The sequence below is a fragment of the Dicentrarchus labrax genome, unplaced genomic scaffold (genome assembly GCF_905237075.1).
Source record: "Dicentrarchus labrax unplaced genomic scaffold, dlabrax2021, whole genome shotgun sequence".
Taxonomy (NCBI): domain Eukaryota; kingdom Metazoa; phylum Chordata; class Actinopteri; family Moronidae; genus Dicentrarchus; species Dicentrarchus labrax.
In genome coordinates this window covers 12868941-12889121 of record NW_026136716.1, presented here as the reverse complement: position 1 = coordinate 12889121, position 20181 = coordinate 12868941, and the positions used below count along the sequence as shown (strand labels likewise).

General features: G+C 44.1%; 4 protein-coding genes across 10 annotated transcripts; 1 reads left to right on the top strand and 3 right to left on the bottom strand.

Moving 5' to 3' along the window:
• Nucleotides 1-275: 275 nt before the first annotated feature.
• Nucleotides 276-3427, top strand: mdh1b (malate dehydrogenase 1B, NAD (soluble)). 3 transcript variants are annotated; one of them, XM_051428247.1, is made up of 11 exons: nucleotides 276-371; nucleotides 514-579; nucleotides 669-781; nucleotides 852-986; nucleotides 1061-1203; nucleotides 1289-1457; nucleotides 1537-1888; nucleotides 2014-2155; nucleotides 2525-2700; nucleotides 2870-3009; nucleotides 3172-3427. In XM_051428247.1, the coding sequence occupies exons 2-11, from the start codon at nucleotides 558-560 to the stop codon at nucleotides 3181-3183; spliced, it is 1404 nt and encodes a 467-aa protein (XP_051284207.1). In that variant the 5' UTR covers nucleotides 276-371; nucleotides 514-557; the 3' UTR covers nucleotides 3184-3427. The 3 variants fall into 3 exon arrangements, with proteins under 3 accessions (XP_051284207.1, XP_051284209.1, XP_051284206.1); XM_051428249.1 differs by lacking the exon at nucleotides 276-371 and having other exon boundaries at nucleotides 396-579; nucleotides 3172-3230; nucleotides 3262-3427; XM_051428246.1 differs by lacking the exon at nucleotides 276-371 and having other exon boundaries at nucleotides 396-579.
• On the bottom strand, nucleotides 3321-10653 carry retreg2 (reticulophagy regulator family member 2). Of its 2 annotated transcripts, none has more exons than XM_051428240.1 (9): nucleotides 10334-10653; nucleotides 9701-9804; nucleotides 8963-8993; nucleotides 8521-8650; nucleotides 8131-8215; nucleotides 7599-7736; nucleotides 7020-7108; nucleotides 6497-6632; nucleotides 3321-6332 (listed from the first exon to the last, which is right to left on the bottom strand). In XM_051428240.1, the coding sequence occupies exons 1-9, from the start codon at nucleotides 10585-10587 to the stop codon at nucleotides 5506-5508; spliced, it is 1794 nt and encodes a 597-aa protein (XP_051284200.1). In that variant the 5' UTR covers nucleotides 10588-10653; the 3' UTR covers nucleotides 3321-5505. The 2 variants fall into 2 exon arrangements, with proteins under 2 accessions (XP_051284200.1, XP_051284201.1); XM_051428241.1 differs by having other exon boundaries at nucleotides 3321-6293; nucleotides 10334-10651.
• A 687-nt stretch (nucleotides 10654-11340) lies between these two features.
• prkag3a (protein kinase, AMP-activated, gamma 3a non-catalytic subunit) lies at nucleotides 11341-15489 on the bottom strand. Of its 4 annotated transcripts, none has more exons than XM_051428269.1 (13): nucleotides 14862-15489; nucleotides 14685-14724; nucleotides 14460-14560; nucleotides 14280-14361; nucleotides 14130-14188; nucleotides 13969-14029; nucleotides 13833-13887; nucleotides 13608-13734; nucleotides 13334-13499; nucleotides 13223-13260; nucleotides 12979-13125; nucleotides 12698-12889; nucleotides 11341-12412 (listed from the first exon to the last, which is right to left on the bottom strand). In XM_051428269.1, exons 1-12 carry the CDS (start codon nucleotides 14877-14879, stop codon nucleotides 12773-12775), a joined length of 1011 nt encoding a protein of 336 aa, XP_051284229.1. In that variant the 5' UTR covers nucleotides 14880-15489; the 3' UTR covers nucleotides 11341-12412; nucleotides 12698-12772. The 4 variants fall into 4 exon arrangements, with proteins under 4 accessions (XP_051284229.1, XP_051284230.1, XP_051284231.1 ...); XM_051428270.1 differs by having other exon boundaries at nucleotides 12796-12889; XM_051428271.1 differs by having other exon boundaries at nucleotides 13984-14029.
• Nucleotides 15490-15545: 56 nt separating this feature from the next.
• Nucleotides 15546-19881, bottom strand: cnppd1 (cyclin Pas1/PHO80 domain containing 1). Its single transcript, XM_051428250.1, has 8 exons — nucleotides 19687-19881; nucleotides 19141-19243; nucleotides 18756-18837; nucleotides 18529-18649; nucleotides 18207-18335; nucleotides 18034-18095; nucleotides 17696-17813; nucleotides 15546-17523 (listed from the first exon to the last, which is right to left on the bottom strand). The coding sequence occupies exons 1-8, from the start codon at nucleotides 19747-19749 to the stop codon at nucleotides 16882-16884; spliced, it is 1320 nt and encodes a 439-aa protein (XP_051284210.1). The 5' UTR covers nucleotides 19750-19881; the 3' UTR covers nucleotides 15546-16881.
• Between the last annotated feature and the right edge of the window lie 300 nt (nucleotides 19882-20181).

Genomic DNA, 20181 nt, shown 5'->3' with positions numbered 1-20181 from the left:
TATGTACGTAGTTACTAGAAATGATATATTACAAAGCACTAGAACTCTGCTGCTAGCAAGGTCAACACACCTCCCCTAAATTACACCGGCGAGCTAACGCTAGCTAAGGCTGGCTAGCTGTTGCCCCCTACCTCACAACTCTAACCGGGGAAACAATTGCCCCGACGTTACACACTGCTGCTGCGCCATCTCGCAGGAAAAGGTTGTTTAACGAAGAGACACAGAGCTACATTACACACACACACACAAAAAAAACAAGACACAACGTAGTCCGACGAGTGTTAGCCACCATGCTCACACGGTGCTTCGTGCTGTGTGCGCTGCCATATTCAGTCCCCCTGTCAACACGCACTGTCAGAAATAGTGTTTATGTGAGTATAAAATATCTCAAGTATATATTTGTTACGGTTAATAAGACCGACCTGTGACATTTGTAAATCGTAGGTCTCGCAGTTGTTGTAAGACTTTCTGGTGTGTTTCGTTTGCGGTGCTTTCCACACGGACTCAAATAAGCGCAACACCCACAGTTTCTAGGCAACGAACGCCAACTGGATGGAATGGCAAAATTTGTGCTTGCGGGTAAAGTTTGACTCTTCTTTTTATCTTTTAGCAATTATCTTCATATCGAAATATCGTATTTCTGATTTCTATCATTTAAACCTCTTCAGGCAAAACAGACTGTCCCCATTATGCCAAAGCGGAACTATTGGCAGACAGTCTACAGCGATCTCTGCCGAACTTCAGGATCCACAAGATCTCCATCCTCCCAGATGAATGGAAGGTAATACTCTATAAATCATTAGTATATTCTTCCACTTATTTGCCACCTCAATGTGACCTCTCACTGCTAGGAATGGCTGGAGGTCACCTGCAGTAGAAACGGATGGAAACACGAGCAGTCCCCTTTGATCTGGAGGGAACTGGTGGCCCAAGGGGGCAAAGGGATGCTTCTAGGGGGCTTCAGTGACTTCCTAGAGCATTGTCAGGTAGGCATTTAGCTCTTAATTAAAATCACTTCCACTTCCACACCTGCCAAACTCTTTAATGGATGCTTGTGCAGGGTTACTACAGCATCACATCAGACATGCCTACAGATATAATGCTGAGTGTCGCAGCAGAGAACCTGGAAACCAAGATGAACCTTATCGTGGAGGAGCAGCATCGCGCGAGCCTTATCAAACCCCTTTGCATATGGATCAGCAGGTGGGTGGGTTGGTCTGAAAAACCGGTTACACTTGTGCAATCGATCCGCTGACAGATCAGGTGTTCGTTTTCCCTACCTTCCCAGTGCTCTCAGCCCCACCTGCCACTTCCTGATCCCCAGTCTGCTCTCTGCCGAGGTGTTCCCCCATGTTTCTGCCATCAACCTCCACCTACTGGACCTTGATGGGAGCAAGGAGGAGTTGCAGCAGCTGAGGATGGAGACAGAGGACCTGGCACTTCGTCTGCTCCATCAAGTAAAGTATTATTTTAAAGAAAATGTTCCTTTTTAACCACACCAGAAGTTCTGTATAAATAAACTGTATTTATCCACAGGTGACCATCCAAACAGATCTGGGACAGGCCTTCCAGGGAGCGGATGTCATTCTACTGCTGGATGAGTGCTGGTCTGATGACAGTGACACAGAGAATGAGGATGAGGAAAAGAAGAAGAAAAGGGTAAAGGGGATCTCAGACAGGTACAGAGAGTACGGACAGCTGATTGACTCGAGGGCCAACAAGGAGGTGAAGGTGATTGTGTCCGGTGACTCCTGTGCCAACCTGAGATGCTCGCTCCTTTTGGACAACGCACGCTCCATCGACAGCCACCAGTTTATCACCATGGCAACGCAGCTGGAGAATGAAGCCAGGGCTGTCATTGCGAAGAAGCTGAAAGTGAAGACTTCAGGTGGCTGCTGTAATCTCTCTGTCTCTCTCTCTGTCTGTCTCTCTCTCTCTCTCTGGTGAAGCTGATTCACATTTACCTCCTCTATGTTTCCACAACATCTCAGCACGGTCTCTTTCTTGCTCTAGATATCACAGACGTCATCGTCTGGGGGAACATCAGTGGTAGTTTCTACATTGACCTGCAGAGGGCGAAGGTTTTCAACTATGATGGGGCAATCAAAGGGCCAGCTTTCTTCTCCCAGCCAATCCAAAAGATTCTCCATGACAGGTCTGTAACAGGATTTCTCTAAGCATTCATGTGCTTGAGACTCCTGGTTCAAAAGTATGGCTCATTATTTCTTTGTGTGCTTTCAACACTAGATTAATGGCTTATCTTTATTGCGTGTAGTGGTTAACTCCACCCATCAGTCACTCTGGCAGGCTAAACAAACAAAACACGATAAGGTCTGTCACTCATCTGCTATCAACTTACACAACTGCCCACCAAACCGTACCCTGCTGTGACTCCAGTGTGTGCCAGCGTTGATTGCACAGTACTGACTCAGCAGTCTGACTGCTCTGATCACAAACATCCTGTGCTGGGATCTGCCCAAAAAAAAAAAAAAAAAAAAGCCAATAATCCTCTTTTCTCTTCCAGGAAATGGTTGCAAACAGACTTTCAAGAATTGGTAGGTTGTCAACGTGCAGCTGTGGCTTCAAAGAGCGGCCGAGCAGCTGCAATGTCGCTCGCCAATGGGATCCTTGCGGTCCTCAAGGCTTGGAATGGCATTTGTGGTCCAGATGAGGTCTTCTCTGTGGGTGTACTTTGCCCAGGTGAAGGCACAGTCAAGCACAATGTGTGACAAAAATGATCTGACATCGTTTTAAGAAACATCACTGATTTTCATTCGGGTTTTAAACGAGGGATCCAAATCCAGATCTTAGCTGTGATTTTGACTGATCTAGCTAGTGTTGAAATGTGATCGTCTTTGGCTGCTTGTAGGCTTCTATGGTCTCCCAGCTGGCATCGTCCTCTCTGTTCCAGTCACCTTCACAGACGGCAAATGGTCCGTGCTGTCTGACGTGACCGTCGGAGACGAGTTGAAGGAGAGACTTCAGCTCTCTGCAAGGGAACTCAAGGAGGTATGTCAGCGACGGATGGGACGATATTATTGTGTATTGCGATAAAAAAAAAACGAGGAATGCCGCACAGCACACTTTCACAGCTGCAATATGTTGTTGCCGCTTACACATATGGTGTTTTTAAAAAATCCTTTTGAGTAACAGAGGTTTTTCTTTCCCCAGGAAAAAGAATGATTGTCCTGAATGAAGAAGACACTTGATATTAAACTTGCTTTGTGAAGATTTTCCTGTAAAATTGGAAGAAATGACTTGCATATTGAGAACACAGACTAAAAAACACACAGGTTAGAAGTCACGATCAAAGGGAAATATTTGTTTCAGTTTGTTCTTTTATTCTCTTACTTTCACATGTGAAGTTGCAGTTTTATTTTTTTACCAGTTTAATGACAATAAATCTTTTCCCGCCCTGTGAAACTCATCCATAGCCGTTACATTTTTTTTTTAGATGTAAAAGATCAAACTGAGTACTTTATGGAAAAAGGAGAAATTAGAAAATATATTCCTTTTTTAAAATTGTACAGTTCAGTAAGTGCCTTTTTTATAGTTCAAGAAGCAATATTTTAAGCGTATAACACACTACTACCATACACAAACTAGTCTGTTAATATCCTTCTCTAAATCTGATGTTATTATCACTTGCCACCCGTTTCCATTTACAGTTGGGTAGTCTTTTAAAAATGAGGACACATCAAAACTTGTATTCCTCCGGTTGGTAATTAAATATTAAACAAACTGAATTTAATGGGCTCTTTTAACCTGAAACATTCAAATTGTGTTTTTTTTCCCCTCACAAATTGTGCAGTACTTTGTCAGTCTGACAAGGAGAACTTGAACAGTGCTGTTTTTACATGCAGAATATACACGGCCTTTTTTTTTGTTTTTTAGCATTTCTACACTATACACAAGGAGGCGTTGATTGAAAAAAAAAAAAAAAAAAAAGGGAGAGGTTAGTACAAATACGATGCACTACGACAAGTCGGGGGAAATGGACACACATTCTGCGATGCTATATGCAATTTGTACAACCCACCCCTGAGATCTGGATGCTGAGTGGTTTACAAAAGCAAAACCGGCCTCTTTATTCAGTCGAGTCAACAGTTGTCCACAAATCTCCACACAGCGGCCAGGTACATAATGTGTAATTTAACTGTTATCTTCCTCCAAAAACAGAAAGAAAATCCGCTCCAGTGAAAGTAACACTCTTTGAAAATTGACCTCAAAATGTTAATGATGGTAAATACATGCGTGATGCATGGCATGCACGGACTTGTCGTGGCACAAAGGAGGTTATTTAGTAAATATACATATCCCAATGATGACTATACATGTACAAATAGGTCGGGGCCTATCTCCCAAAGAAGCCAAAGAGCAACAGTAAATTCCATTACGTATGGTTGAGTGAACTCAAATTTCTATTCGCAAGTATGAATAAAAACGAGGCATCGATCACAGAGAGGAACTTCAGGAACGTTTCTTTTATCTTGCTACATCGAAGTCACTTATGTGTATGGGTAAAGATCTACTACTTGTCAACATCCAACAATGTCAAAGACTTAAGTTTCCATTTCCAGGCAACAAGTGAAAGACCACTAATGACTGAATGCTTCTGGAACCTTGGAGGGTAAAAGTGAAGGATAATACTATTGTTTTAACTCTGGGAATACGCAACTACATTTCAAACCTGCACGTTCAGTGGTGGTCATTAAAACAATTATACAATCATTACGGGCAACCGAGGGGATTCAATCTAAACTTCCCCCTCAGCTCAACGATAAAGTTTCATCGACTGACCGTTAAATTAAATAATTTATAGCATATATTAATAGTTATATAATCCAACATTTCAACTCTTCGTCACACCATCTAGATAAACATCTGCGTCTGAACGAAAACAAGGTGGAAGGGTTAGCCAAGGTAGAAAATAATTGTATTATTGTGAGACCGGACGTGGGACAGGGTTGACCGTTTCATCTCAATGCTAGATGATCAGGCGGAGAGAAACAGCTTTGCAACCCATGACAATAATGATGTCTCTCGGACTGTGAACCCAAGCCGGTTCCGCCCTGAACCTGCTCTCATGACCAAGGTACCATCAGGCGAGCGAGCAGTGGAACACCACAAAAAGAAAAAGAAAAACTCTACCGCGAATGCATTACTTTTGATTTCTGTTTGTGTATGCAAGTGTGCACATCAAAGCTTGTGTCAGTGTGAATGCCGCCTGATAGCAGCCGATGATCCCGATAATGTGATGGTCCTGGACGAGAAATGACTCCGGTACCGAGGCTCGACAGACCCTTCTAATGTGAGGCTTTGAAAGCAGAACACACCGAGTAATCTCAACCATCTGTCACACAATCACCAACCAACAGTATTAAACGCCACGCTCTTGATAAATGTTTTGTATATAGCAGTATGTATGGATATAATGTATTTCTAACGTACAAATAAAAACAAAACAGTTGGAGGTGGGGGGCATGGGGGGAGGCAACGGGGAAGCTATGACTGTGGTTGATGCTGAGATGGAGGTGTCTCTGGAGCTCCTCCCACCACCTGTCTGTCAGAGCTGAGCTCCAGCTCCTCGTCCACCTGCTCCAGTTCACTTTGGTCCAGAAGCTCAAAGTCCTCTTCCTCGGTCGGAACTAGTGTGTCGTCGGGCATCTCCTCGCCTGCGCCGCTTTCTGACGTAATCGCCTCATCCAGGTCCTCATCGGACCCCAGCGCCCCTATTGTAGTAATTGTAGTGTTAGCAGTGGTGTCGGTGGGTTGGGCGGAGGTCTCCAGAGCGCCTGGTGGGGTTTCAGTGGGAAGGAACTCGGCCAGGGAGGGGTCCTCGCTGGCCTCGCTAGAGCGCAACAGGGCTGACAGTGTGTTCTGCACCACGGTGGAGATGGCCGTGCTCACTATCTCCTCGCTCAAGGCCTCCAAAGACTGCTGTGTGTCCTGGGTTGCTGCGGCATCCTCTCCCTGCCTCCCCGCTTCCGCCCCTGCAGTTGGCACGGGCAACATGCCCTCCTCGCCCCCAGGTGGTCGTCCATGTCCGTTGAAGTGCGTGTTCACAAAGTGGAGCGGAGATGCTAGGTGCTGGATAAGGAGGCTGGCGGGGCTCAACAGTTCCCCCTCTGACTGAGCGCCGGCCTGGCCTCCGTCGCCCTGGCCCGGTCCCCGCAGTGGGAAGTGGAGCAGGTTGTGCTCGATGGACGGGAACTCCTCAACTGAGGGGAACTCTGGGAGATCCCGCAGGTAGGACTCTTCCGGGTCACTGTGTAAACTCTGCTGGTCCAGGTCTGTCGTAGAGAGGAGCCAGCAAAAGAAATCTAAGTCAACTGACAAGCAAGTGACAGATTTTATGGACAACATTTTATTAACCATCATACAAACTTAATGGTCTTTCTTTGACAAATTCAGTATTTCCTTCTTATTGTTCTTTAGCTGAAAATACCATATCGGTCAGGCTCTACAACTGAGTGACGTTGATACGATCTTTTACCTTCAGAGAAGTCAGTGAGTTGGGGAGTGGTGGCTCGGGACACTGAGAACCCTCCGCTCTCCAAGATGGATGCCTCCTCGTCTGATAGCTCAGAGTCCGTAATGGCCATCGCCAGAGCCGTGGTCTTCACGTCCACCTGACCGACAAAACCACAGCGTTACATCACTGCTGAAAGTCACAGCAGTAAACAAGTTATTTACCTTTAAATTCTTAAAGTTTACACTGTGCTCTGCAGGTCTTATTTCATTCCATAGACACTGCATAGAGACTGAATACCTGACATTACATTCAAATGGTCAGTTACTGAAAGGAACTATGTGCGTGCTATAGTTGTACTAATGGAATGTGGTAGCACTTCCCTTGAAGCCATTTACTAAACCACACATAAAGCGGACAACCCACTCTCTGTTCCCCGCTATCCTGCTGCTTCCTCTGTTGGTCGTATGCTATACACACACCCTCTTAAAAGTCTACTGTGTGTCGCAGTGGATTGTGGGTTGAGTTTCCCGGTGTGTGTCCGTACCGTCGGGGCGAAACAGGACAGCTCCTCCTCGCTCTCGCTCTCCGTTTCAGCTCTTGGCTCGTCCCCCTCCTCCATCTCCTTCTTCACCTCTGTTAAAACACAGGTTTTGAAATGTCACCCCGGAGAAGGGAATTCAGAACTGATTAAAACACAGAGTGGCACTCTGTTTTATACTACGGCTTTAGAAAGAGCAACAGTATATGTGTAGGCATGCTTTTAGACAGAGATATGGGATCTAGGTACAAATATAACCAGAGGATCTTATAATCGCACTCTCTTGATATTCAACACCGTTCTATTTACACAATGTAACACGTGGTGTTGCAAAGGCTTTTCTTTCTGTATTTGCATGGTTTTATGTCTCAGGTTGGGTATCAGTAAGTGGGGGGAAAAAAGGTGATCTACGTCAATTCCAAACTCAATCTCCTCGTGTAACACTTCCTTCTCATATGCTAATGTCCTGTATTAATGTTACAAACACAAGCGCGTGTTTTAATAGCTGCCGGATTCATTTCATGTGCAGCACACAAGTGAGGCCTGTATCCGTAGCCTGAAGGAAGGTGTAACAGTAGCACTCACTCCTCTTGTCGTGCTTGCGGTGCTCGGTATCGCCCTTCATGCTGTAGTCCAGTTTCATCAGGATCGGCTCCAAGCCCGTGTACATCCTCTGGATCAGCTCGTGGTACACCACCAGCGGCCACAGCAGCACGCTCAGGACTGAACGGGTGCAAAGACAGAACACTGACAACTTTATACTGCCCTTATTCTACACCAGTATCAAATGCAGACTGAACTGTATTGTAAAGTTGTTGTAAAGTTCCTTTAATTGACTGATTTCCTGTGTAAAGTGCTCAGATCGTGAAAACCAGATTACAAATTTAAAAAAGTATGATCTATTAGATATTTAAATGAACCAAAAGCATATCTCGATATTTAGTAAATCCAGTAAATGCAAAACCACAACAGAATGTAATTACTCCATTAACTGCTATTAGTACCTAATATAGACAGCACCCTCTGTTTGTCATGATAAGTACACAATCCGATGGAAGTTCAGGGCTTTAGTGCAACAGGTTATTTTTTTTTATCAATTAGGAAAGGGGTGACTCACCTATAATATAGGAGATCATGATTCCTGGTACGTAATGTCCGACCACGGCGAGTACAAAACAGCCACTGCACATCATCACACAGAACTGGGAAACAGAGTGAGCAAGAGAAATTAGGCAGCTACACCTTACAAAGGGGGGGTTACAAGATGAGGAAGTGAAAAAGCAGCATCTCTGCAGGTGTGTGGTGCGTCTGTGTATGATAGACGAAGAATGTCTGGATGAGTTCTCGCCACCGCAGCACCTGCAGACATCAGACAGTGTGCATCGTGCTGCGTAGATTCCCATGCTAACAATTACAGTTTTTAGTCCGCCAGGTAGACATCTACGTTATTTATTGTTTATTCAGCTATATTGTTGGCTCCGGTTCCCTGTGAGTCAAAGTGCTGTACCTTGCCGTGGTTCTGTCGTTTGTACTGCAGCATCTCCTGCAGGTACAGGCAGCAGGTCAGGTAGCTCTCAGCCAGGTGGTGGCTGAGCTCGGGGATACTGAGGAGACGCTGCTCCGCGCTCATGGTTTCGCTGTATGCAAACAAGAGTACACACGCAAACAAACACAGGAAGGGAGTGACAAAATCAACACTTGTAAACAACTGAGATCTATACTTAAAGGTGCTGCAGGTTGTATTTAAATCATTGCAGAGTGGTAGTGTGGGATTCCATGCTCATGTGACAGTGACAGTGGAGGGATGAAGATGCACACGGATGAACACAAATACAACACCACATCAGGGCTGTAGCCTAAATTGAAGGTCTTGTTTTGAATTAAAACAGGATATGAACAATATATATATATAACAGGTAATGTGTTTATCATATACACACACTACACACCTTTGTACAGGGTGAGCCTCTGCATGTTGAACTGCAGCAGGAGAAAAACACACAATTAGCAGCAGATCAGGAACCAGCAATGTGTCTTAGTAAACAAATCATATGACAAGTTTTTCAGGATTATCACAGAACCTCAAGGGGGGAAAAGGTTCTTAAACAAATGCTGTTTTAAAAGTTGTGCTTGTGAGCCTCAGTGCGTAGAAAAGTGTAATTTGCCACATCTGTGTTTGATGACATGTTTACTGAGATACACCACATTGTTTGTGTGTGGGAAAACCTTAGCTCCATTAGAATGCAGTACGAATGACCTCAGACATAATACCAACAATAACAGCGGTGATTTTCAGTAGTTCTACAGACCTCTGTCTGAGGATTACCCACCTTGCCAAGGCAAAAACAATACAATAAGACTTGTGTTGTTACAAATATCAATATAAAGTGAACACCCTTTGTTGAATATTCAAGAAGGACTTTCTATATTATCATCATGACTGTGAACAATTCAATGTCTCTACTGGAAAACAAGCCCCCTACCAGGATGGTTGGTAATGCAAGTCGAATAAAAATATATTTTAAAATAAGCAGATAAACACACACTGACTCAGCAGGCTCTTCCATCCAGTGAAGGCACAGTGTTCAACAAATATAGATTTTAGTAAGCTCAGAAACTGGGAGGCATTTGCTTGGGCAATGAGTGACAAAGCCTGTGGAGCAGATTCAGATTCCATAAAGGCTTACCGGTAATGATGGGCAACTTGGGCTTCCATCTCTCCAGTAGCATAAGTCCCAGCAGGGACACACTCAACAGGAACAGAGGCCGCAGGGAGGTGGATGACAGGAGCCTGTGGAGACAGATAAACAGCGTGCCAATTGGCTTATATTCAACTCATACCCCTATAATAATAAATACACATATACTGTCACGTATCTCACTTCCAAGTTAGATTAAACATATGTACATAGCACCGGTAGTTAGCTGCTACTGACAGCTGCTTAACAAGGCCTGGGCCACTCAGCATGACATGAGTGTTTGTTGGGATTAAGCCGAAGAAAAGCCAACAAGTGTAACAACTCCAAATAACTCCGGTTGTCTGTTCTGTCAGCGCATTAATGTTGTTTCCTGGTGGCGTTTAATGCATGACGCCACGTTTTCCGAGCTGGGAATGAAGTTTAAAGTGGTTTGCAAGCTACGTTAGCATGAGGCTAAAGACGTGGGATTAGCTAACTTAACTTGACATTCACTCGCAATATCCTCGCTGACGTTAGCCAGCAAGCTAACGGTGTCCAATGCAACCTCAATGAGCTGTCAGGAAGGGGGAAACCGGGGGGAAACCGGGGGGAACCGGGGGGAAACACGGACTCGACGGTTACCAGAATAAAGTGTTGAGTGTCAGGGCGACAGAGATGCTGTACAACGGCCTCTCCCAGACCAGCAGCCTCTGCAACCATAGCAGCAGGGGCTCATACTGCGATAGCCAACCCTGAAGACGCTCCCGCAGGCGGACGAGCTCCGGGTTTGAGTCCCCGCAGGCCTGCTCCGAGGACCCTGCAGGGAACAGAGACTCCAGGCCGACCGAAGACGAGGTAACCGAGGGGCGTCTTCTAGCCTCCTCTTCGCTCGCCATGTTTTCCCCCACTTTGTTGTGTTGTTTTGGCTATCACGGGGTATATGGGAAGATCGGCGTCAAGTGCGACACACGTATAAAAAAAAAAGTAAGGGCTTCCGTCTACGACTTTCAAAATAAAACCGACCGAAGCGAACGACGACTAGAGAAAATGTATTATTTAGTTAATTAAAATAAGCATTTTGAAAAATGTAATCACAATCGTGACACGACCAATATAAAACCAAACACACAAAATAGGTTGGAGTACCAGGAGTACCAATGTGAACATGAAAGAGAAAGAAAATGTTTTGGTAAAAGATGACTCAAGTTATACCATAAATGTATACATTCATGATTGATTAAACCAACACAGCTTACACAACATGATGCTGTTTACATACTCTACTACAAAACCTATACATATATTGTTTCTACAGATAACTTCATGTTTAATATAATAATTGTCAATAATTTAATTAAAAATTGAGATTTTAGGTCAGGTAAGCGTATCTTACTTTGAAGGCAATATCAATTTCCGGCCTTATGCTTGATTATTTTTGGCAACTTGATGTACCAGTTGACACAGATGGGCGGACGGATCACAAGGCCCGTCACGGATGAGAAAAAAAACATATAGTCACGTGTTTCCTTGTTTACTGTATAATGGGGGTTAAAGCATAAAGCCCAAGTGTACCACCTTGTGGCTGGGGATACTGCTGCATGCATTGAATGTTGCATAATGGTAAAACACTGAAGACCTGCAACAGTAAGTAAGTAAGTAAGTAAGTTTATTCATATAGCACATTTCAAGAGCAGACGTCACAAAGTGCTTCACAATAAAAGACAGTAAAAGCAAGTTTAGAGACAGAGCATTAGACATTAGATGCAGAAATCCAGCTAAAAAACATGAGGCAAAACTAATTACACAAAAGCAAGTCTGAATAAATGCTGCTTTTTAAAGGTGTCCCACTGTGTCCACAGCTTTTAAGTCCAATGGGAGAGAGAGCTCCAATATTTAGCAGCTGAAAACTCAAAAGCACAGTCTCCTTTTGTCTCGAGCCAGGAGTGAAAACAAATCCTGATCAGAGGACCTCAGATCCCTACTGCTAGTATAAGGCTGCAGTGGCTCTTTAATATAGGCAGGTGCCTGATCATGCAAGGCTCTAAACGTGATCACCAGAACTGGATTCCGACTTTGAAAGCAGAGAAAAGAAATCAGGTTTGGTGTTACATGAGACCTTTCAGAGGATTTGGTCAGAAGCTTGGCAGCAGCATTTTGGGCCACTTACAAGCAGTTCAGGGATGTCCTGCTAAGTCAAGATGGGAGGTAATAAATGTATTCATGAGTAATTATCTCAATATCTGCTAGGTACTTTCTCAACATGATTAAAATCCTGGCCCATAGAAACGCCTAGAGGTTTAACAAAAGAGGATCAAAAAATTTCCATCTCCTTCAGGACATCGCCAGCTGCCACTACTTCTACTACTGCATCTACTATTACTGATAATCTATCCTATCTATATTGTGTATAATCTTCTATAAAATCACACTCCAGCTTTAATATTTCTCCAGGAAATATACATGGAAAACACCAGTGAGTTGTGATACAAACATTTAATACAGAAATATACAGTATTGGGTAAACATATATTGATCAATTTGATCAAATGCAGCCAATGTGGACACTGTGCTGGAGACCTATAAAGATTCATTAGTATCAAAGTCCACTCACTGTCCATTCTTGTTACATGACCACAGCACATAGATCCTGTAAGACACCTTAATGTAAACAGCGGCACAGCGTTTGTCTTCCTCACGTGAGCTCTCACTTCAGGTTGATTTCTGAAAGACATAAGCAAAAGCCACCATCATTCTACTCCGCAACTATCACCAGGAGCAGAAAATAGAGACGAATCTTGCTTGCAAAGCACCAGTCAAGCAGCGCATGCATGTCTTTGTGTGCAAAGATTTGGTCATTTGCACATAACAGCGTGAAAGCAGCATGAGGATCTCTGTTGGGTGCACATTAAAGGAGGACATGTGGGGTTAAGGCCTCTGGGTGCTGGTTACCAGACAACAGGGTGGGAGGGGGTTGTTGTGGGTGGGAAAACAGGCTCCAGAGCCTACCTGGCTGGGTACACGGCCAGGACTCAAGCCTACACAGGTGGTAAAGGAGGGAAGGGGACCCTGTGTCCTCTGGTGCTAGGACAAAAGGGCGTCAATACCTGCAGGGGTTAAGACCATGGCCTGCAGCAGGTCGGACAGAGAGATGATGCCCTTCACCACGTCAGACCTGTCCACCAGGACCAGACGATGGACCTGGGATGAGCAGGGAAAAGACACGGAAAGAATGTTCTCCAGTCTTTCTATGATTTTAATTTTTGAGACCTTTTAAAGGAAATGCATACCTCAGCTTTGACTATGCGGTCTATGATGGTTTCCAAGGTTTCATCAGGATAGCACTTGATTACTCCTTCAAAGAAACAGGAGCGCATGCAAACGGCTTCCCGCATAGACATGTCCAGGTTGTTGTAAGTCTTCTGGGCTGCCAGATTCTGCCATGGAGCAAACATACACACCCCAGTTTATTATCGGCAAGGATGGAAGGAAGCTGCAGGGTGTTAGGGAGTAAAGAGACACTATGGTACTTACAATCACGTCAAATCTTGAGTAGAGTGACACCACTTTGCCTTAGAAAAGAAAGAATACCCATCAATACCAATAAATACAGCTCTCTAATGTCAAAAAATAAAAAGAGCATACCTTGTTCGTCCACCACAGGCAGCGCAGACACCCGCCTCTCCACAAAAATGGAGAGGGCGTCATAAAGCGTTGCCGTTTGCTGAACAGTGGCAATGTTCCTGAACGTTCCAATCCTGAGCTCCTGGATCTGCTTTCCCATGAATGCGGGCTTGGAAACCTTTTTCTCCTGAAAACATCAAAACACCGCCTTACGTTCAGCTCCTTTTTTTCATGGCAAGGTTATATCTGAGGCTGAACCACACGCTAAAACATCCGAGTTAAAGCTTTTGCTCACAAATATGTGGAGGAACTTGAGGATTCTCTTGTGGGTCAGAATGTGCAGGACATTTCCAGACTCTGGATCGATGACCGGCAGCCTGTGGATCTTGTATTTAAGTAAGGAATAGATGGCTTCAAAGAGGCTACGAGGAAACGGTAGACGAGAGAACAGGAATTTACTGCCTGGCAGATGAAGAACAGATAAAATAGCATCAAAGATTTGATCTGAGAGCGCACTCACCTGGCCTCTGGAGAGATACTAATGAGGAAGGGATTGGAACACTGTAAGTAGACGTCTAGAAAGAAGGAGAAATAGCTCTCATGGAAATTCAAGATGTGTACGCAGAGATAACATCATAAATGTGTTTGCTATTTACTTTTAAATGAGTCACCTCTCCATGTCTCAATCTTGTGGTTCTCCAGCTCATACATTTGAACCTTCACAGATGAGTCAATAAGTACAGATCAAATCAATTTTATATAATAATCTATAACACACACACACACAAAGCTTAAACTGTGGCGCATTCATGCTCACCAAAGGGGACTTGTAATAGCAATGGAGGATGTTGATGAAATCTGTAATAGTCAGCATACCTGCAAGAGAAAATGATTCATGTTCTCCCATTAGTGTAATTCACAGTGACCGAAACTTCACTGCGGCTGTGCCATTAATCCCTCGCCTTACCCACAAATCTTTGTAACTTGCTGTCCCATAAAGGCGCAGCCCTCAAGCCATTTGCCACCAGTGCATAAAAGGCCTTTTTAACCTTTGGAAGTAATAGATGTACACAGAGTGAGGGTTCACAAGCAAATAAAAAAAAACAGTTTTCTCACTGAAAATACTGGATGTGTGAACTAATCTTACTTGCAGTGTGGTATCAAATATGACCAGTTTACAGCTGGTTGGAATGGCATCATAGCAGCAGTGACTCTTCATGAAATTCATGTAGACGGTGGCATCAGCCTCTGTGGGGAATCACATACTATAACAGCTGATCACACTGACTGAGTAAAGACCTGATATTCAACTGCATGAGCACAGACAATACACTTCCATGTTATTTACAAACACACATGTATGTAATCGTACCTTGTTTCTGTATTTCCTGCTTCTTTTTTGGGAATGACACCTACAACACAGCAAGCCAAACAGTCTCCACATGACATAGTCAAAATAGTTTGGAATCCAGGCTACTAATTTTTCTTGCTTCCACTAACAGTTTAATCACTTTCCCCTTGTTATATTCATTCCAAAGTAACATTTCACCTGTGAGAGAGGTTCCATAATCCCGTTGTGTCCATGAAAAAGTTTTCAAAGCAGAAAACTCACAAACTGTTGGCGACTCCACTCAGTTAGTTACCCTCTCCTACAAAGCGGTTGGTTCTATATTAGGAGCTCTGGAGTGCTATGTGACATGGACGGGTGTAGGGGAGGGATAAAAGAAACTGGCACAGGCTCAGAAGAGAGGGGGAGGGACACTTCAGATTCTGCCATATCCAGACATCTGCTTCCCGTCTTTGTAAAACACAACAGTCGTTGCCTCGCTCCGTTGTTTAAAGGAATGCGCTGGCTTTCAACACGCATCCTCGATCTGTTTTATAACGCCTGCAGCCAGCTCGGGTCGCCTTCATTTGTCAGTATTTATTGGCTGCAGAGGGGTGTAGCACACAGGAGCTGGAACTCCTGGCGTAGAACTTGTCCTTAAAGAAAAACTGGGCTTATGTGATTTATCAAGGCCTCTAGAGAAGGTACAATCCCACCTATGTCAGAAATTAAAATGGCATGAACTCACAGTGTACAGAGGAAATGTCAAGGCTAGACACAGTAAAGGTCTTTGGAAGAGTCCAAACATAGAAAGCGTACTGCTGACAGTCGATAGTGGTGCCTTTCACATGCTGATTCTCCCGGGCTTCACCGTGTGTTGTTGACAAAGACAAGAATGAGCAAATGTCACAAAGAAATGCATTCTTTATTAGCTCTTGGTTTTTCTACAGATTTGTACAATATTTGCATTTTACACCATGTACAAAATTAAAAGGACTTCATGCTTCAAAGTGTATCAAATTCAGATGCTCAGAGCCATTTGTGAAAGGCTCAATTACAAAGTAAAATGTCCTGGGGACCATATGTAACTGTCTACATAAAAAGTAATCAATTCTTCACATTTCCCTCTGGTGTTCAAAAGATACTCGACAATGCAGTAATGATGGAGTGAAATCAAAGCAATGACATGGTCAGATGTGCAAATTCCGGACTGCATCAACACAGAAACACTGGTGTTAGCCTTTAACATGTGACAGGTTCTATTCAAAATACACTTCAAAAAGCCCAACCCAACCCCAGGAGCCCATCCTTTTTACACACACCTTCTTCCCCTCGGAGAGCGGAACCTTAAAGTTAATCTCTTAAATTTGGCTAAATGTCACCCTGTTACAGAAAAGTGGCTTTAATGTTAAGTGGCAAAATGCTACGAATGAGGCCAGTGACAGTTCCACTGAGGTATGGAGATGGAAGATCTTTAAAGTTTACAAGGACAGAAGGAGATCTGTTTCACAAACAGTAACAAAACCTACCTGGTGTACAAAATCAGTGCTTGCTGTATGTGTATGACCAATGTCTGATGTTGAGCTCCTTATGCGTAAATGAAAGATATATGGTTACACTAAGCGAATATGGAAAAGCCTTAACATAGCCAACAAAGTAAACTGGTTTAGTCCCTTCCTCTCAAAGACCCCCGTCATAACATAAACCTACTGTGAAACTCTCAACATTCAGATATGCTGTGAAACCTCCACACGCCTTCATCAACCGGCCGAGTAGCAAGCAGCTGCGGTATTACGGCCGTGATAAAATAACTCAAAACACGCTCTTCGCAAAGGCCCTGCATCGCCATCTGACAGCTCTGAACTTTCAAACAATGATAAATGTGGCCCGCGAAACAGTTCGGCTGCAGCCGAGAAAAACATAGCAAATTACCCTCAAACTCCGGGACACCTTTTGTGCAGTAAAAACAGATCGCAGAGCATTAGCTGAACACTATGGCGTTTTACTTATGGCAAATGTATTCTGCAATAGTGAACTGTAAGTGAATTTGCACATTGTGCTGCGTTATTAAACTCTCACCCTGCCCCAAATGTGCCTGCTCGTGCCCCTTGCACCTGTACTCTAGATCTGGAAAAGTAAACAAAACATGACTTTGAGGATTTGATGAGTCATGAAAACAATGCTGGTTTCATTTCCAGAGTCTATAACTACAGGTTTGACAGCAGGGGAGTTGGTACATCCGCTAGCCGGGCATGAGCAGAGCTTGGGCTTTGCTGACAGGTAACATAGACTCTGGGTGGCAGGGTGCTAGCTGTACAGGGGGTAACACACCCAGGCGAGAGTTCAGACTTGGTTCTGGTCCTGCAAGAAGGCTGGAGGCCAGCCACGGTGCATGATGCTGATGGTAAAGGGAACCTTGAGTGGAAAGTGACGAGGTGTTTTTGAGCCCACACTGGAGAGGAGGGAGGGTTGCAAGACAGCCAGGACAGAAGAAGGAGGCAGGAGACCAAGTCTGGGGAGTCTCCTTCTCATTTGTCTCGGGATGTATGTGACCCATTGAGGCCAGGAGGGAGCCCCAGAGACACAACACTGATGTCTGTGAGGAGGCCGATGGGGGGCTTTGTGCGTGGTGCTGGTCGATTCCAAGCGCACCAGTCTGGCGGTTCAGACTCTTGTTGGCCAGGACACAACAGGGGAGGCGCTGGGCTGCAGACGGAGCTTCTGAGTTCAGGTTGGAAGTCTGGAGGTGGGCTGGGCTGATCTCAACTGGAGCTGGAAGCAGGGGCTGGCTGCTTCTGGAGAGACTGAGCTGGTGCAGCACAGCACTGGTGGCGATAAGGCCAGCTACACTGGTCAGATAGACGAGGCTGAGCATGCAGGATACCTGAAAATTAAATGAGGTCAAATCTGATCATCAAACTTAACGTATTAGCAATTATAATATCCAATTCCCCTTTTACAGTTTGACTTACTACGGTTGTTACAATGTTTGTGTGGTCGTAAGTTATAAAAAGAATCATCCACCCAGCTCCATTCAACTCATATCCCCGTCTCACCTTGGTCAAGTGCTGGTACATGGCTGTGAGGGCTTGACTCCATGCCGATTGCTCCAGAAGCACACAGAGGTCAGTGTAGGTGAACCAGCCGCGTTTCATCCCCTGCCGCTCTGCAATCCTGACGATACAGAGGCCACAGTCAGGAATACACACAAACCGGTTATGCCACTACAGTGCTGCTGAGGTATTCAGCCTGCTTCTTCATGTTTTGTGTCACAACACTGAACCAAAGCAAGTGTGAGAAGGCGTTTGACTCTTGAAAAGTCAAGTTAATGTCCACTTTTGGGGATGAATAGTTCTTACTGACAGTATTTTAGTGTAATGTGTAGTCTACCAACCTGGTTTCCAGTTGACTTAGTATATCAAATAAGTCATTTGGCTCTGTGAAGAGGCTCCACTCCTGCAAGATATGACACAATGGTTGGGACGAAGAACTTGAACATGTAAGCACACGCCACTTAAAATGCAACTGCGCACGCGCACACACACACACACACACACACACACTTACAATGGCATTCAAGAAGTTCATCTCCAGGGTATTGACAGTTTTGACGTCCAGCTTCCCAGCTGCTCCCCACTCATCGTTGAAAACCTCTTCTTCCTCTCCTTCGTCATACAGGTACTTGCTGGCAACCATCTATTTCAAAGCGAGAGATCAGTGCGTTCGTCAATGCAAAATCATTATCATTATCATGTATTTATTACATAAAACAGCAGAAAACGATCCAAAAAACAAAAAGCATTAAACTCCTTCTGAAAAGAGCAGCAAACATGCTAGAAAAAAAACACTGTGACATGTTTAGAATGACCTCTGAACCCAACACACATACCATGGAGATCAGGAAGAGGTCAGAGGAGGAGATCTTCTGGAGGTATTCAGGGTTTCTATGTCGGAGCCTTTCTATGTAAACTAGAGCCAGCATCATGGCACACGGAGAGATGCAAGCCTCCCTGAAGCAGAAAATAGATCAGTTTTAGATGTTTGACTGGAAGTGCTTTATTTAGTTCCTTTAAGAAAAGGTAATCTGTGCATACGAGCGTAATCGGCAGCACAAACCTGGAAACATGAGCAGCATACTTCTTCTGAAGCTTTCGTATCGGGCTTGGGGCAGACTTCTGGAAGATTTCGACGGCAATATCTGGAATTTGCCAATAAAATAAAGACAAAAGTGAACTCATGTGATTGCCTCAATCTATTAAAGTTCATAAATGAATCCTGTACATTTAACATGTTAGTTACATACTAGCACAACCTTACAGTTTCCAAAAATGTTTCATATAAGTTAATACAGATAATCATCTTTTCCTGACACTGACTTATAGGAAGCCAGAAGAGAGACTTGCACAACCAGTATTTGTTATGAAAGTGCGTCAGAGAGGAGCGCAGTTCTTGGTAACGTTACTATTTAACCCAGTTTAACTCCATGTAACATTTCACTCACCTGTAACTGGGCAGGAGAGGGCATCTAGAGAAACGTCCTTGTCCAGACCATAATACAGTCTCTTTCTCACCCGTTCAGTCAACTTCTGGTGTCCAGGAAGAAACTGTAAAAGCAATAACATTCGCTATATGAACTACAGTTTTAAAGCTATATACTCAGCGCCGCATTACTTTAAAAGTTAATACTTCCGCAGCTGTTCCCCGTACACCATACACCATACCGTATAACGTTAGCTAACGCCCGTAGTGTAAAATGACAGCAACGTTAGCTGACAAACTACTAGCGCTGGCTAGCTATATGAGCTAGCGCTGCTTTTCCCCCCATTTATAGATAGATATTTTAAACGACGCATTATATAGCTTGAAATAAAAACACTATTCAATTTAACTTAGCTAGGTATTAGCTAGTTAATGTCCTCGGCCAGCATATTCGGAAGCTAACTTCACTAGCTGTCATTTAGCAATGTCAGCTAACTTCGCTAAGGCGCTTAGCGTTCACTAGCTTCCGTGATAGTTGAGCTAGCGTCGTTTTAACTCAAGAACATACCGTGAACTCCTCGAAGTCCGAAAACTGAAATGTCTTTTCGTTAAATAAAGCGTCGAAATCCATATCTACTATAGATTCAACATCAGTTAGCCAAATGTTGAGAATACGACTGCTTGGCCCCCGCCTAGCTACCAGCTAGAACTCAGCTAACAACACGCCTTGACCGGGGACAGTCAGTGACGACTGAAGCCTCCAGCTGTTTGCCTCTCATTCCAGACAGATGTTGGGAGTGGGAGGGGGGCGCGCTGTGGAGCAGTTACACAACAGTTGTAAACTCCCATTGGCCAAATGACACGTTTATTTTTAACTTACTGGTGATGTTTCTATGCAGGTTTAGGCGTTTTATTGATAAATGGCATCAGATTCCGTTGATTTGCCTTATATAAAGTCTGCATTACATACCGGTAAAATATTTTTCTAATTAAACAAAAACTGTGCAGTCACAAGTATTTTCCATCCTTACAATTAAATAATTCTGTACCATACTTTAAAACA